This window comes from Stenella coeruleoalba (genome assembly GCF_951394435.1).
Source record: "Stenella coeruleoalba genome assembly, chromosome: 11".
NCBI classification, from domain to species: Eukaryota; Metazoa; Chordata; class Mammalia; order Artiodactyla; family Delphinidae; genus Stenella; species Stenella coeruleoalba.
Genome location: NC_137157.1, coordinates 58,809,908 through 58,825,268, shown reverse-complemented (window position 1 = coordinate 58,825,268; position 15,361 = coordinate 58,809,908). Strand labels below are relative to the sequence as shown.

The window sequence follows — 15,361 nt, the reverse complement described above, 5'->3', positions numbered from 1 at the left end:
AAGGGAAGACTGGAGAAAAGATAGGCATTGCTGTCCACGCTGGGTAAATCATGACATCACGTGAGAGTACTCAGACCTGCTGCCCACTGAGGAGGGGGCTGCTCTCACCAATGGGGCAAGAACGGAAGACCCAGGGCAGACGTAGCCACTGGGTTCTGCCGGGTGGCAGCTGGGGAAGGGGGAGAGCTCGGCCCTGCTTTGTACGTCTTCTCCTGATATTGGGAGAAAAGCAGGGATACTGGTTAGTGGTAGTCAATGGCAACCTGTTTGTGCTTCTCCAGCCAAGAGGATGAATCATATCCCAGGTTTCCTTGGCCTTGATCCTGGCTCCTTCCCCTCCTTCTCACCAACAGAGTTCATCCTCTCTTATTTCTGTGGTAACCTCTGTCCATTCCCCTCTCACCCTACAAGCTTCCCTGCTTTGAGGCCCTTGGCATCCCAGACCTAGGGATTTGCCCTTCATGCAGGTGGAGAACTCACTTCACCCAGCCTTCTCCACTCTTGATATTATTCATAACAAAAATCATCAAGATCATCATTTATTGCACTCTTGCTTCAGAACCAGGTGCTTTACCCATTGTCCAGAATCCTGACAACAGCCTTACAAGGCAGGTATCAGTTTTCCTACCTTTCAGAGGCTCAGAAAGGTTAAGCTACTTCCCCAAGATCCCACCAGCAAGACTGCATGCAGCCTAGACCTGTTTAACTTCCAAATCTGGGCTCTTTCCTGGACACTATGCTTTCTTGAAGGGGGTGGTGGTTCCATCATGAGCGGTGGTGCTAAGGGATAAGGGGGTGTGAGCGGCATGGTGTGGCTCTCACCTATATACCAGAGATGCGAGCAGCAAAGCCATCAATACCAGCAAGATGCCCAAGAACAGGGGAGCTTGCCCGAAGCCTGCTTCTTGACCTACAGGCAGAATCCCAGACATAGCTATAGTCAGCATCTGCTTCCTGTCACATATCCTCTACCACTCCCCTTCTTCATCCTACCTCTTGTCCAAGTACCTACCAGGCATGACAAGCTGGGTGCTGACCATTGCCAGGCTGTCGGCATCAGCCAAAGACACATTGAGGCAGTAGGTCCCCGAGCCGCCCTTCAGTACCTGGTGCAGAACCAGCTGGCAGTCTGGGCTGGGTGGCACAGGCTGACACAGCCGCTGGGCAGGGGGCTGGCACCCTGGCGATGAGATGTCTATGCAGGCCTCCTTGGGTAGCCTGGGAGAGATGTCAGCTTATGTCAGGGAGTCTGGGAAGGAACAGTAGACACCAGAGAGCAGGGCAGCAGTCAACCCGAGAGTTCTCGGGGCAATCAGTGGGACACTCACCCGCCTTGGCAAGACACAGTCAGCTCAAATGCATCTCCTTCACTGGATGGCACAGCCTGCAGGATCTCAGCACTCTCAATACCCTCTGCAAAGGTGCAAGGTTTTAAGCCTGGGACTCCTCTACCAGTCCTCCCTAAAGGCCCACGGACAGGAAGGTCCTCGGGCTACCTCCCCGATCCCATCCTCATGCCTTCAAATGAAAACCCTGGGATTTGGGTATTCTTGTTCAGGTGGGTAACTCCTTCCAGGGTGTGCTTCCACTGGGCAGCCCTAAGCCGCACACGCCTTCCCTCCACCAGCTCCCAAAGTAGGCAAGACTCACGGACAATGTCCAGGGTGAGGGAAAAGGAGCCATATCGATACAGAACACAATCCAGGGGGACTTGTCGCTTCACCAGGATTAAGGTGGCTGTGTCATCCAGCAGGGGGCTCTGGGAGCCTGGCAGGAGAGGATTGAAAAGGCAAAGTCATGAGACAAATGACACCTGGAAACAGGCCAAGCAGGCATTTTTCCAGGTAGAGCCAGAGCTACTGGATCCAGGCTTGGAATCAGGCAAGAGCTGGGAAATCTCATTTTATAGATAAGGAAACTGAGGCCCAGAAGGAGAAATGACTGCCCCAGAGTCACACTTAGGGGTAGAGCTGGAGTTTTAAAAATCCCAAATGTTTATCACACCCCACACTGTGCCAGGTCCTGGGTTAGACACTTGATGTATGTTAACTCATTATAGTGTCACTATCTTATTCCTCCCTTTTCAGTGTTTCTACCACAATTCCAGGTAAACCTACTTTGGGATGGGAATCCAGAGGTGGGAAATGGTGTTAGAAACTGGGAAAGATTTCTATGCATTTACACTTAATCAGAAAATGAGATATAAGTATTATGTAAATGATCACAGACTGCTCCCTGACCTTCACTTTAGGGAACAGGTCTTTTCAGAGACATAGGAGCAACAAGCTCTCTCCCCATGGCCTAGGAGAAGACCCTGGTTTCCTGAACTCTGGATCTCTTTCATACCATTAAGGGGAACTTGGGGGGCTTTAAAACCAGTGCAGACTCTGAAGGGACTCCACTGGTAAGCTAAGGATTGGGTAACATCTGGATCCAGAATAAGTCTTTCAGGTCTTTAGAGCTGTGACAAATGCCCCCACCTCAATGAACCTCATTCATTCTGGCCCTCTTACCTGTAATACCTTCTGTAGACAAGAATGGGCTGGCATCTGGACTGTCAGGCTCAGGGGTGGGTACCTCTCCAGCTGTGGTCTCCACCAACTCTGTAGTTGTTACCTGTGCAACTGTGGTTCCAGAGGGTTCTGCAGTTGACACTTCAGGTGTCGTACCTATGGCCTCTGCAGTTGGCATCTCTGCAGGTGTGGTACTTATGACTTCTGAGGCTAGTACCTGCTCAGCTGTGGTACCTGTGCCCTCTGCAGTTGGTACTTGCACAGCTGTGGTTCCAGAGGGCTCTGCAGTTGGCACCTGAGCAGGTGTAGTGCCCACGACTTCTGCAGTAGGCACTTGGCCAGCTGTGGTACCTGTGCCCTCTGCAGTTGGTACTTGCACAGCTGTGGTTCCAGAGGGCTCTGCAGTTGGCACCTGAGCAGGTGTAGTGCCCACGACTTCTGCAGTAGGCACTTGGCCAGCTGTGGTACCTGTGCCCTCTGCAGTTGGTACTTGCACAGCTGTGGTTCCAGAGGGCTCTGCAGTTGGCACCTGAGCAGGTGTAGTGCCCACGACTTCTGCAGTAGGCACTTGGCCAGCTGTGGTACCTGTGCCCTCTGCAGTTGGTACTTGCACAGCTGTGGTTCCAGAGGGCTCTGCAGTTGGCACCTGAGCAGGTGTAGTGCCCACGACTTCTGCAGTAGGCACTTGGCCAGCTGTGGTACCTGTGCCCTCTGCAGTTGGTACTTGCACAGCTGTGGTTCCAGAGGGCTCTGCAGTTGGCACCTGAGCAGGTGTAGTGCCCACGATTTCTGCAGTTGGCACATGCCCAGCTGTGGTGCCTGGAACTGGGGAGGAGCCACAGGAGGTGAGAGGAATGGCAGCCTGTAGCACCACCTGTGCAGTGACTGGGCCAGACTCTAGGTAAGTGTGAGTGACCACAAGTGCCCGAGAGATCAGGGTCCCAGTACTGTCTCCAAAGTCCCAGGTGTAGGAGAGGTCAGCCCCAGCCAAATAGCCACTGGGGTCGTGGAGCCGGAGGGCAAAGGTCAGAGGTTGCTTTCTCAGGAAGTGATTGTTCATTCCATCCAAGGCCTGCAGCTGAGACACGCTCACAGAGAAGGGCACCTGGTCTGAGATTGGAGCCAGAAAAGGTGAGAACCAGGTCTGGGCCACAGCTTCTTCTTTCACAGCCACATCCTCTAACCCCAAGCTGCCTGGCCCTTCACTGGCTCCAAGCCCCACATTCCTCTGCCCATGTCTTCCTGGCTCTGCCCCTATAAGGTGCCCCTACACACCATTTCCTCTTTCCCCTTTCCTGCCCAGCCAAGCTTCCCCACCTCCTCCTGCCCTGAGACTCGTCTTGTCCCTTCCTAAGTCCTTACCAGTAATGGTGAAGGCTGAGCGGGAGTGAGCGAGGGATACGTAGCTCTGGGACCCCCGGCGGTGGTAGACAGTCACTTCCATGATGTGTGTGCCCAGCACTGCCTTGCCTGTCCCAATGCTCAGTCCAGACACTGGGCCCCCGAGAACTTGCCAGTATTGGCCTGAGGTTTTCAGAAAGAAGAGTAGAGAAGGGGGTTACTGGTCAAAGGGGACTGGGGAAGGGTTAGAGACAGGGCACCAGAGAAGGAAGGTCAGGAGATATATTGAGAGGATGGTTATTTCAGAGGGTGTTTGGAAGTTTGTATATGAGGGCAGGAAAGGAGTCCTAACGAGGGGTTCCATGGGATGGGACTGTAATTGGAGAAGGGTTCCCAGAAAGAAGTATAATAGAGTTAGCTAGGTGCTGTGGAAGAAGACAGAATCATGGGGAGGTGAAGATTAGGGAAACTCACAGAGTTTAGGGGTGGGACCAAAAGAAAAGGGATCAGGTAGGAAGAGATGAATCCAAGTGTGGGTGACAGGCCAGAGAAGGGAGTCTCTCACCCCAGGTCTTCCAGACATAAACAAAGCTTCTTCTCTGAGGTGAAGGGCCAGGCGGACAGGCCCTCCCATCGGGGAAGATGCAGGTATCATCAGGTTCTTGGGGATACACTGGCTGTCCTCCCCACACCTGGCTCCCTGAAAGGAAGATACAAAGTCACCCGCAAACCCTGGCTTTCCTTATTATACACCAAAACCTTTAACATGGCTCCCAGAGCAGGGCTCTGGGAATACTCCCTAGTTACAAAATATATTCTCCTTGATATAACCCACTGTGGGTGGTAGTGGGGAGAATGGAAACTATAATTAAAGATTCCTTTGTAGGGACTTCTCTGGTGGTCCAGTGGTTAAAAGACTCCACTTTTCCAATGCAGGGGGCATGGGTTCAATCCCTGGTCAGGGAACTAAGATCCTCCATGTTGAGCGGCCAAAAAAAAAAAAAAAAAAAAAGATACCTATGTAAGTATAATACATAGAGATTTGAGAGAAAGAGATTGGAAATGTATCAAAATGTTTAGAAAGATTTGCTCTGGCTTGTGGGATAAAAGTAAAAATAACAGCACCAGCTAACATCTATTGAGCCTTTACTGTAGGCTAGGGCAGGCATTATGCTAAATTCTTTATATATTATCACATTTTAATCCTTACAACAACCTTTTAACTTTTTTTTTTTTTTTTTTTTTTGCGGTACGTGGGCCTCTCACTCTTGTGGCCTCTCCCGCTGCGGAGCACAGGCCCCGGACACGCAGGCTCAGCGGCCATGGCTCACGGGCCCAGCCGCTCCACGGCATGTGGGATCTTCCCAGACCGGGGCACGAACCCGTGTCTCCTGCATCGGCAGGCGGACTCTCAACCACTGCGCCACCAGGGAAGCCCTACAACAACCTTTTAAAGTAGTATCATCCCTATTCTACAGATTAAGGGAATGGAAGCACAAAACAATTAAGTGACTTGCCCAGGGTCACATACTGGTAACAGGTTTAAATCCAAGTCTGTCCAACTTCTAAATCCACTGGGTCTTTTGTCCCCCATTTTGGGGACTACAATTTTTTTTTCTTTGTGCTTTATCTGTGTTTTCTAATCTAAGTACATATATAATTTGTTTAAAAAAAAGAAGAAGAAGGAGAAAGGGCATGAGCTGAGCCCTGGGAATGAGGCCTGGAGTGGAGTGGTACCCACCGTTAATGATGGTGTTGTTGGCCCAGATGACCTGCCCATCTGACAGCACCTTTTGGCTTTCAGGGAAGTGCAGGGCAATAGAGAAGGAGGCGTTTGCCCCACGCAGTGTAGGCCCATCATTGCTGACCTTCAGAGATACCTGGCCACCTGGAAAGGGCAGCTGCGTTAGCTGGGACTCCTTGGCTTCCCCTCCCCATATGCCTTTTCCCTTTCTGTCTTCTCAACCGACATTCAACCCAGTCCTTGCTCCTCTCCTCTCCCCACCCCATTCCCACCATACCCTCCCAGAAATTGCCAAGTTCCTACCTCTCCAGCAGTGAGGCCCCTGGCTTTCTGTCCACTCTGGATATAGCTGCCTATTCCATGCTTTAGTTCTGAGCTGCCTTGAGACACCAAGCCAGTCCCGGTCTCTGGGTCCTAAAAGGAAGGTATAATGAGGACCCTCAGGTCATCACTCCCTTCTCAGGGGACCACAGTGTCCCATGTCACATCACTCATTCTCACATTCAAAGTGCATTTTAATTTACCCAATACCCACCATGTACCAGGCACTGTGCTAGGTGCAAAGAACTTAAGAAATGAAAAAGAAATGGTCCTAAAGAGATTCAGGTTAAAGTAGATGAAACAGACATATGCATAAATTACTATAATTCAAGGCACTGCTTAATATGAGCCATAATAAACATGCACGATGTACAACAAAATGACAGAATAAACAGATTAATTCCACTCTGGTAGACTGGGAAGGATCCAATGAGGAGTTGGCCTGTGGCATAAAGCATTCTAGGCAGAAGGCCCAGCATGAGCAGATGCATGGAGGCATGGAAGCACATGGCATGATAGGGGACCACCAGCAATGTGGTTGAGGTACACCGTGAGAGATGAGGCCAAGAAGATGGGGTGGGGGCTTTGAGTGCCAGGCGAAGGAGTTTGGCCTTTATCTTGTAGGCAAGACCACCTCAGATGATTTTTGTTTGTTGTATTGAGATATAATTCACATACCATAAAATTTACCCTTCAGAACTTTTGGAATATGATCAGATTTGTGTTTTAGAAGGATCACTTCAGCAAGCAGTGAGGAGGATGGACCAGAGGCAGGTAGAAATTGGGAGTGGGGACAAACAAAATTATTATAACTGACCAAGAGAGAGGTCTGAAAGAAAAGGATATGATGGCTCTCCACATGCCTCACCCAGATCCAACAACTATCAACATGTTGCCACATTTGCTTTATCGATCCTTTGTTGTTGGTTTGTTTTTTGGTTAAAGCATTTAATTTTCTCTTTTACAGTATTCATTTTTAATGCTGTACTTTTCTTTCTTTCTTTCTTTCTTTTTTTTTTTTTTTTTGCGGTACGCAGGCCTCTCACCCTTGTGGCCTCTCCTGTTGCGGAGCACAGGCTCCAGACGCGCAGGCTCAGCAGCCATGGCTCACAGGCCCAGCCGCACCGCGGCATGTGGGATCTTTCCGGACCGGGGCACGAACCCGTGTCCCCTGCATCGGCAGGCGGACTCTCAACCACTGCGCCACCAGGGAAGCCCTCTTTCTTTCTTCCTTTCTTCCTTTCTTCCTTTCTTTCTTTCTTTCTTTCTTTCTTTCTTTCTTTCTTTCTTTCTTTCTTTCTTTCTTTCTTTCTTTCTTTCCTTCTTTCCTTTCTTCCTTTCCTTCCTTTCTTTCCTTCCTTTCTTCCTTCCTTCCTTCCTTCCTTCCTCCTTTATTTTTTTTGGCTGTGTCAGGTCTTAGTTGCAGCATGTGGGATCTTTTGTTGCAGCGTGCGGGCTTCTCTCTAGTTGTGGCGTGTGGGTTTTCTCTCTCTAGTTGTGGTGCGTGGGCTCCAGGATGTGGGGGCTCCAGAGCGCATGGGCTCTGTAGTTTGTGGCACGCGGACTCTCTCCTTGAGGCGCGCGAGCTCAGTAGTTGTGGTGTGCAGGTTTAGTTCCCCCGCGGCATGTGGGATCTTAATTCCCCGACCAGGGATCTAACCTGTGACCCCTGCATTGGAAGGTGGATTCTTTACCACTGGACCACCAGGAAAGTCCCTGGCTAAAGCATTCACAAGCAAATCCCAGACATAATGTTATTTAAAACCGTACAAATTCAGTATGTATCTGTAAAGAAGAAATATTTTCTTGAATAAACACAATGCTAGTTCACACTAGACAAAATTATTGAAACCAGTCCGTACAAAATTTCATGAATATCTAAAAATGTCTTCTTATGATTTTAAAAATCAGGATCCAAAAAGTAAGCACAATATTTTAAGAGCCTCAGGTGGACACGTATGAACAGAATGTTTCCAGAGTACAATAAGGAGCACAGTAAAAGAAAAAGACTTGAAACTGCACCATGAATGAGGGAAGTCAGATCAAGGAGAACTTCCTAGAAGTCTGTGAGACCAGGGATCTAGAGAAAGGGGGGCACTGGAATATGATGCAGATATTTCAGCACAGCAGAGACTATCCTCACTCCATTTCTAATATGTACCAGAAACCTGGTTGATTCTGCTGGGGGAGGATCTGGAATCATCCCACTGAGCATCCCACCACGAGAGCGAGAGAATTATAAGATGCCCCATTCTTTCTCCACTCCCAACCCTCCCTCCTCAGAGCAGCACGGGACATTCCAGACCCTCTCACCACCACCACCCCCCCTTGCTCCTGTCACGAGGCCCCAATCCCCCAGAGCTCTTTCATGTGATGCTCAGCTGAGACCCCTCTGCCTGTCTCTCCCAGCCCCAGAACAAAAGCCTGGGCTGTGATCGTCTATGCCCATCCCAAAGAGGGGATGTGGTGCCTCTTTACCCTCTATCCAATACATTCTCTTGCTCCTCACTTTAAATACCCTATCCCAAGTGCCTGAGACATTGCCTAAAAGAGTCTCCCACTCATTTTACTCCCTTGGAGCCCCCGCTCCAGCTCACTGCCCAGGGGGTCTCAGAATTAGGGCCACCAAGACCCACTATTCTCTTGCCCTTCCAAGCAAATGGAGTTATTTTCAGGCTGAGTCCCAAATCTTCATGTGGGGAGGGAGCTCAGTTGCCCATGTCCTCACTAAATCAAATGGGTGGAAGATGCCAGAAGCATTGCTGGTTATCTCCCATTAGGGAAGGGAAAACCAGAGCAAGTGTGCAACCCCAAATTCACACTTGCTCATGTCCACACACCCCACACTCACCTTCTGTGGCCCCCACAGCCAGAAGAGCACCCATCACAGCCACATGGAGAAGGCATTTTCTCAGCACCAGATCCATCCTGTTCTTTCCAGCAACCAAAGGCGCTAGGGCGTAGGACAAGCCCCTATATAAGAAACGGATGCTCATTTGCATAGCCCTTCCTCCTCTCCCTGCAGGGGAGGCCTGGTAGGAGCAGGAGGACCTGAGAAAGGCAGAACTGAGGAGGGATCCTGGTCCCTGGACATCCCGCTACTCAGTGACAGTTTCTGGTTTCACAGGGTCACGCTCATCTTAAAGCACTCCATCCCCCCGTGGAAAGAACTGACTGAAGGGCAGCTACAAAACAAAACACGTACCGGACACACACGATTCATCATGGGAGAGTGGATCAATTTATTGTGAGTCAAACCAGGAACCTCTCAAAAAGACTGTAGAAGTAGTGACCCTGTATCCAAAATCAAAGAGAGACAGTATCGGGGTAGGCTGAGAGACGGAGGCAACGACTCCTCCGAGGCCCGGGAGACCCTTACAATGAGATTCCCAGCTTCCTGCTTTCAGAGGAGGCTCCCTGGACCAGGTGGCATTCAATCTTAGGTCAATACAGATTTTCCTAGGCGTGGTGAAAACGGCGAATTAGAGATCAGGAAATCCCTATAGACTCAGGACACAGGTAGGAAACTCGATCCCAAATCAGATACTTGGAAAAAGGTGTTCAGCCTCCCCACCTACGTTGAAACTTGTCTTAATGCCCCTCGGAACCAAACTTGCGCGGGTCGGGGTCGTTTGCAGAGAGGGACGCAGGGCTGGCCCCTCCCGCTCTGACGTTGACCAATAGGAAGATCTGAGGGCGGAGCCAGGGAAACGCGGGAAGGAGGGGCGGGGCTTCTGGTGGCGGTAGGGAACTGGGGGAAGGCGGTAACATTGTTTCAAGTTGGACAAATTGACAAGAGCGAGAGATACACTGCGTTCCATCCCGACCTGGGGCCACGGTACTGGGCCCTGTTTCCCCTCCTCGGCCCCCGAGAGCTGGGTGCCGCTTTCTGCAGGGTTCCCAGGCCCCCGCTCCAGGGCCGGGCTGACCCGACTCGCTAGCGCTTCATGGAGAACTTCCAAAAAGTGGAAAAGATCGGAGAGGGCACGTACGGAGTTGTGTACAAAGCCAAAAACAAGGTGACGGGAGAAGTGGTGGCGCTTAAAAAAATCCGCCTGGACACGTGAGTGGCCTCTGTACCCGGGACTCCTTACTCGGGAGCTCCTTGAGTGCCCCCTACCCCCACCCCAACCGGCGGTGGCCATCCAGGGACCGGAAGGTAGCAGGGAGGGACTTCTTTTGAAGTGGAGAGGTGGGTTGAAGGACGAGTAGAGGGTTTCCCGGGGGAGACTATAGGGTAGTGTAGAATCCATGGGAAATTTCCTCCCTAAAGGCGGGTGATGCCCCTAAATGTACAGTCAGAAAGACTCAGGAAGAGGAAGGAGGCCTCTGAGATGGGGGTTCCAGGACTCCCTGTGGAGCTGGGTTTTGCAGTAAGCTGTAAAGAGCACCTTTTTGAATGACGAGCCCTCCTCGCTGCCCCAACCCCACCCCCATCTTAGAATTCTCTCCCCCTTTCAAAAGAATGGCAGTTGAACCTCACTGGCCCCTCTAGAGAGGCTGGGTGCTGCTACTCCCGCCCCCCCCCCCTTTTTTTTTTTACCTGTTACCTTCTTCACCTTCACCAGGAGGCTTTGCTAACCTAACCCTGGGCAAAGAAGAAATAATGACCTTAATGTGTCCAAAAGCCAGTCCTGTCCATCCATGAATTAACCCCTGAAGCACCCCTTCTCTTCTCTCACTTTCCTAGGGGATGCTGGGGTGGTGTCTCTGTGGGGAGGCAGGGGGTGGGGTAGAATCACTGGGCTGGGAGAAAAGGAATATTTGTAACCACATTCCCATCTCTGCTCTCCCAACTTCTCCAAGTGAGACGGAGGGTGTACCCAGTACTGCCATACGAGAGATCTCTCTGCTAAAGGAGCTTAACCACCCTAATATTGTCAAGTAAGTATGTATCTGGGAGGTGCTCTGACAGTAAAGGAGGATGCCTTCTGTTTGTGTTGTCTGGGCATTTCTCTTCCTCACCTCTATCCCTGGACCTCCCTTCCCTAGGCTGCTGGATGTCATTCATACAGAAAACAAACTCTACCTGGTTTTTGAGTTTCTGCACCAGGATCTCAAGAAATTCATGGATGCCTCTGCTCTCACTGGCATTCCTCTTCCCCTCATAAAGGTAATCCTTCACATCAACTCCTCCCAACATGGGCATGTCTTGGGGGGACTGAAGGCAGGCAATCCAGACTGAGTGTTGATTTGTGATCTTAGCTTCCTTCCCAGCCCTCATCCCCCTACACACACACACACACACACACACACACACACACAATCACACACACACAATCACACATACCTTTTTTGTGGCTCCTTCACTGCTCATTATACTTATTAACCCTAAGGCTGGGCAGGAGAATCAAAGAAGTTGAAACTCTAGTGAGTCAGCTTAGCAGCTCAGGTGGAAGGTGAGATGAAACTCAGATAAATGGGACTGGAGGGCACTTGGTAGACCCCTCCAAAAAGCTTTTCCACCTGCTTGGTGGGAGAAATAGCCAGTGAGTCTCTATTGTCTGTTTTTCTGGGTTCTTTACTCCCAGAGCTACTTTCCATCTATCAACAAACGTTTATCCAACACACATTTATTGAACACCTTCAATGTGCTGAACACAGGATATGGAAAAGAAAAGCAAAACTGAATAAAACCTGATCCTTATCCTCACTGGGATTACAGTCCAATCAGGGAAATGGCTTGTAAACATGGAATTATTATCTAACTAGTGAAGGCTTTAGTAGAACTATGGAGGCACAGAGGAGACCCTAATGTTCTCACGGTGATGGAAAAACACATTCTTTTCTCTCCCCTTGTCAGAGCTACCTGTTCCAGCTGCTCCAGGGCCTAGCTTTCTGCCATTCTCATCGGGTCCTGCACCGAGACCTCAAACCTCAGAATCTGCTTATCAACGCAGAGGGGGCCATCAAGCTAGCAGACTTTGGACTAGCCAGAGCCTTTGGAGTCCCTGTTCGTACTTACACCCACGAGGTGAGTCCCTCTCTGCATGTCTTCTCTGAACTTCCTGGGAGGTGTTAACAGGGACATTCACAACGTTTTTAGTAACTATCTGGCCAGCAGTTTCTCTCTCACTAGATGGAAAGTATCTCTGACACCCTAAGAGGTCTTAGAGTATACACGGAGTTCACATTTTGATAGATAACAAGCCAGGAGAGCTGGATGGCACACCATTAAAATTATGACCGATTGCCTCAAGTTTTCCAAGAAGGTTGCAAATTGGGGGTTCAGAAAATATGGTCCCCAGAACCATGGACTAGGCTAACTCTGGGCTAAGAAGTTGTACCCAGTTATTTTACTTAGGGGAAATCAGAGGGAAGGGAAGGATGGAGGGAAAGAAGTTGCTTGTTAAGAAGCTGAGTTAGCAGAGTAGTCCTGAGGAAGTGAGATGTGGGAATCTCCATGCCCCATACACCACCCCTCCCCTTCCTACGCTTGTCCTCAGGTGGTGACTCTGTGGTACCGAGCACCTGAAATCCTTCTGGGCTGCAAATACTACTCCACAGCTGTGGACATCTGGAGCCTGGGCTGCATCTTTGCTGAGATGGTACGGAGGCATGCCCGAGTTCTACCCAGCCCCCTCCTCCCCACATTCAAGAACAACAGAACTGTTTCTTGGCCTAGACCCATGGCCCTTCTCTTATCACAGGGTCCTTCCTCTAGAGTAGCACAAAGTGGGTGGTGGGGAAAGGATAGGACTGTCATCCCTGATGTCAACCACAATGTTAGGATATCCTCAAACAGCTTTAGCATGCAGTATACATATCTTATCTCTGAATTGAGCTAAATCATTTCTGCAACTGTTTTAGCTTTAGCCTGCATATACTTGGGAAAATGAGTTCCATTTAGTGTCCCCTTCATTTGGCCTGTAGACCTTATTGTAGGGCACCAGGAATGTGGTGAGGTCAACTGTGTTCACCTTACCCACACCTTTTATTTAAACTGCAGACTTACATCACATCCCCCCTCAACCTCTGGCTTTTCAGATTGAAGGATCCCTGAGGCCCAGTCTTATAAGGGAGCTCTCATCCCCTTTAATACAACAGTGGAGTGAGCTAAGTCTCCAAATCAAAGCAGCAGTATGTTTTATGGTCCCTTATCTGGGTTGTAACTGGGGGCATGGAGACCATTAGCCCATATATATAATGTGCATTTATCCCCCAGTGCATTACTTTACAATTGCCCATATTCATCTCTCAATTCATCAAAAAATATTTGTTAAGCACCTAGTGTGTACCCAGCACCACGCTAGGTGCTGTGGGGAACACAGAAGAAATGGAAGACACAGTCTCTGCCCGCTGTGCTCCTATCTAGAAGTGTCTGCACCACAAGGAGGGGGGATGACCGCAGTGTCTACCCCACACCCCGTGAGTGGCTTGGGATCCCTTTGCTACATGTCAGTGGCACCCCAGACATTCACCCCCTCCCAGCCCCACCCAGCCTTGGGGATCTGCAAAGCCATGGTTGGGGGAAGGAAGGAGGGGGCGAGGAGACAGATGAAGGGACTTCATTGTCTCAGGCTCTGTTTGACTGACCCCATGAAAGGCCCTGGGGAGGGAGTCATGGGGCCCTGCTGACCTTCCACTGCCTGTGGGAACCTCCATTATCCAGTGGGCAGTTTTGACTGACGTCAATGTGGGTCTTGGCTTTTCCTCTTTCCCCATTTTCAGGTGACCCGGCGGGCCCTATTCCCAGGAGATTCTGAGATCGACCAACTCTTCCGGATCTTTCGGACTCTGGGGACCCCAGATGAGGTGGTTTGGCCAGGAGTTACTTCTATGCCTGATTATAAGCCAAGTTTCCCCAAGTGGGCCAGGCAAGATTTTAGCAAAGTTGTGCCCCCCCTGGATGAAGATGGACGGAGCTTGTTGTCGGTGAGAGTGGGGAGTGGGCACCCATTTCCTCTCATTCACTCCCCCAGGGCAGGGTTTTTCCAGGATGAAGGAAGAATGAGGCCCTGGACTCCTGGTCTTAGCATTTCCCTAGCCCCTGCTTCCCTCTCGCTGTTGTGCACCCATTAGATACAGGAAGGAGGGAAATGGGAACTCTGCCTTGGGTGAAAGGAATTGTTTCCCGATTTCTCAAAACACCTGCTGCCCATTTACTCCATTATCACATTACTGACGTCAGCATACATCTCTCCCTCCAGCAAATGCTGCACTACGACCCCAACAAGCGGATTTCAGCAAAGGCAGCTTTGGCTCACCCTTTCTTCCAGGATGTGACCAAGCCAGTACCTCACCTTCGACTCTGATGGCTTTCTCAAGCCCCTACTCCCAGTCTCACCCTCTCCTCCAGTGGGGGCATGATCTGGCTTGGCCCAGGGCTCTTAGCTCACTGATCTTGTCTGGCTGCCTTAGCACTCACCTGCCCCTCTTAGCCAGCCAACTCTGGGGAGAGGGGGTGGAGGGGAGAAATAGGTGAAATGGAAAGGAAGCGTCAATATTACATGCACTTAATCTGCACCATGCTCTCCCCTTCCTCTTAGTCATTGCTTAGGAGGGCTGGTATTTAAAAAAAAAAAAGTTAAAAGACTGTTTCTCCTTCCTCCACATAGGGTTTGCCATCCCAGTCTCTGAAAGCCCCGCAATTATTATTTTCTGTGTTTCAGGTGACAGAGACCCCAAACCTCCCACAGCCCTGTGTAAGGCCAACTGATAGCAGGGGCACTAAGTTGGAACTTTTGAAAACCAAGCAAAACAAAAACATGGCGAGGGGTCTGTTTTAAAGAATTAGGTTAAAAAAATAGATCCAACCAGTTTATACCCTAGTTTTAGTGCTTCATCTCACCTAACAGTCTGGGAGACTCAAGACTCCCTGTCTCAGACTCCCAGTCTCTGCAGTCCTGATGGGACTGCAGTAGAAATGATTGCTCCTAGTCTTCTTGCCTGTCCCTCCTACAGGCAAGGGGTCTCTGGGAGGCTCTGGGTCAGGGACTGTGCTTCACCGAGGCCTTATGAGGCAAGTGAAAGATGTTTGAATTTTTCTCTTCTTTTTAAGATTCTTAGTTCTTCAGGTGCTAGGTTCCATCTCCCTCTGAAGGCCAGCCCATAGGAGTGAAAGTTAAGGTTAAGACCTCATTTTGAGAATGCTGACACTTTTTTAGGGCTGTGCCTGTGTGGGGACATTGGGAAAAAAATATTTCTTTAAAAGAAGGATGAACAATTATATTTATATTTCAGGTTATAGCAGTTTTTTAAGTGGGAATCGGTGGGGATTTGTTGCCATGTGCACCTTGGGGTTTGTAACGCGAATGTTCAAAAAAAAAAGCTTTTTTTCTTTTTTATGATTTTGTCTCTCTTCTCCCACCTTTTGTCCTTGAGTGTTCTTGCTATTAACATTATTTGTAATTTAGTTTGTAATTGATTAAAAAAAAAGTTCCTGGTTTTATAGTTCATGTCTCTCCTCCTTTACTTTTGCATATTTACTGAAAGAATGGTA

At 49.7% G+C, this 15,361-nt stretch overlaps 2 protein-coding genes across 4 annotated transcripts; one reads left to right on the top strand and one right to left on the bottom strand.

The window, feature by feature from the left end:
- Window position 1: 1 nt before the first annotated feature.
- Window positions 2-9,149, bottom strand: PMEL (premelanosome protein). 2 transcript variants are annotated; one of them, XM_079938466.1, is made up of 13 exons: window positions 9,125-9,149; window positions 8,771-8,892; window positions 5,902-6,012; window positions 5,596-5,742; window positions 4,420-4,554; window positions 3,876-4,037; window positions 2,770-3,623; window positions 2,514-2,616; window positions 1,651-1,767; window positions 1,329-1,413; window positions 1,013-1,218; window positions 823-910; window positions 2-212 (listed from the first exon to the last, which is right to left on the bottom strand). In XM_079938466.1, exons 2-13 carry the CDS (start codon window positions 8,844-8,846, stop codon window positions 71-73), a joined length of 2,226 nt encoding a protein of 741 aa, XP_079794592.1. In that variant the 5' UTR covers window positions 8,847-8,892; window positions 9,125-9,149; the 3' UTR covers window positions 2-70. The 2 variants fall into 2 exon arrangements, with proteins under 2 accessions (XP_079794592.1, XP_079794593.1); XM_079938467.1 differs by lacking the exon at window positions 9,125-9,149 and having other exon boundaries at window positions 2,514-2,730; window positions 2,926-2,981; window positions 3,216-3,623; window positions 8,771-8,871.
- A 387-nt stretch (window positions 9,150-9,536) lies between these two features.
- Window positions 9,537-15,301, top strand: CDK2 (cyclin dependent kinase 2). 2 transcript variants are annotated; one of them, XM_079935957.1, is made up of 8 exons: window positions 9,537-9,982; window positions 10,726-10,803; window positions 10,912-11,032; window positions 11,723-11,893; window positions 12,366-12,467; window positions 13,144-13,287; window positions 13,591-13,794; window positions 14,070-15,301. In XM_079935957.1, exons 1-8 carry the CDS (start codon window positions 9,867-9,869, stop codon window positions 14,172-14,174), a joined length of 1,041 nt encoding a protein of 346 aa, XP_079792083.1. In that variant the 5' UTR covers window positions 9,537-9,866; the 3' UTR covers window positions 14,175-15,301. The 2 variants fall into 2 exon arrangements, with proteins under 2 accessions (XP_079792083.1, XP_079792084.1); XM_079935958.1 differs by lacking the exon at window positions 13,144-13,287.
- The last annotated feature ends 60 nt before the right edge of the window (window positions 15,302-15,361 follow it).

Bases quoted from the DNA above. Each gene is read 5' to 3' on its own strand.
- PMEL (XM_079938466.1), bottom strand. From the start codon at position 8,846: ATGGATCTGGTGCTGAGAAAATGCCTTCTCCATGTGGCTGTGATGGGT. The intron at 1,414-1,650 runs GTGAGTCTTGCC...GCACCTTTGCAG, and splicing joins CCTCACCCTGGACATTGTCC to AGGGTATTGAGAGTGCTGAG. The intron at 213-822 runs GTGAGAGCCACA...TCCCAATATCAG, and splicing joins CTCGCATCTCTGGTATATAG to GAGAAGACGTACAAAGCAGG.
- CDK2 (XM_079935957.1), top strand. From the start codon at position 9,867: ATGGAGAACTTCCAAAAAGTGGAAAAGATCGGAGAGGGCACGTACGGA. The intron at 10,804-10,911 runs GTAAGTATGTAT...TCCCTTCCCTAG, and splicing joins AACCACCCTAATATTGTCAA to GCTGCTGGATGTCATTCATA. The intron at 13,795-14,069 runs GTGAGAGTGGGG...CTCTCCCTCCAG, and splicing joins ATGGACGGAGCTTGTTGTCG to CAAATGCTGCACTACGACCC.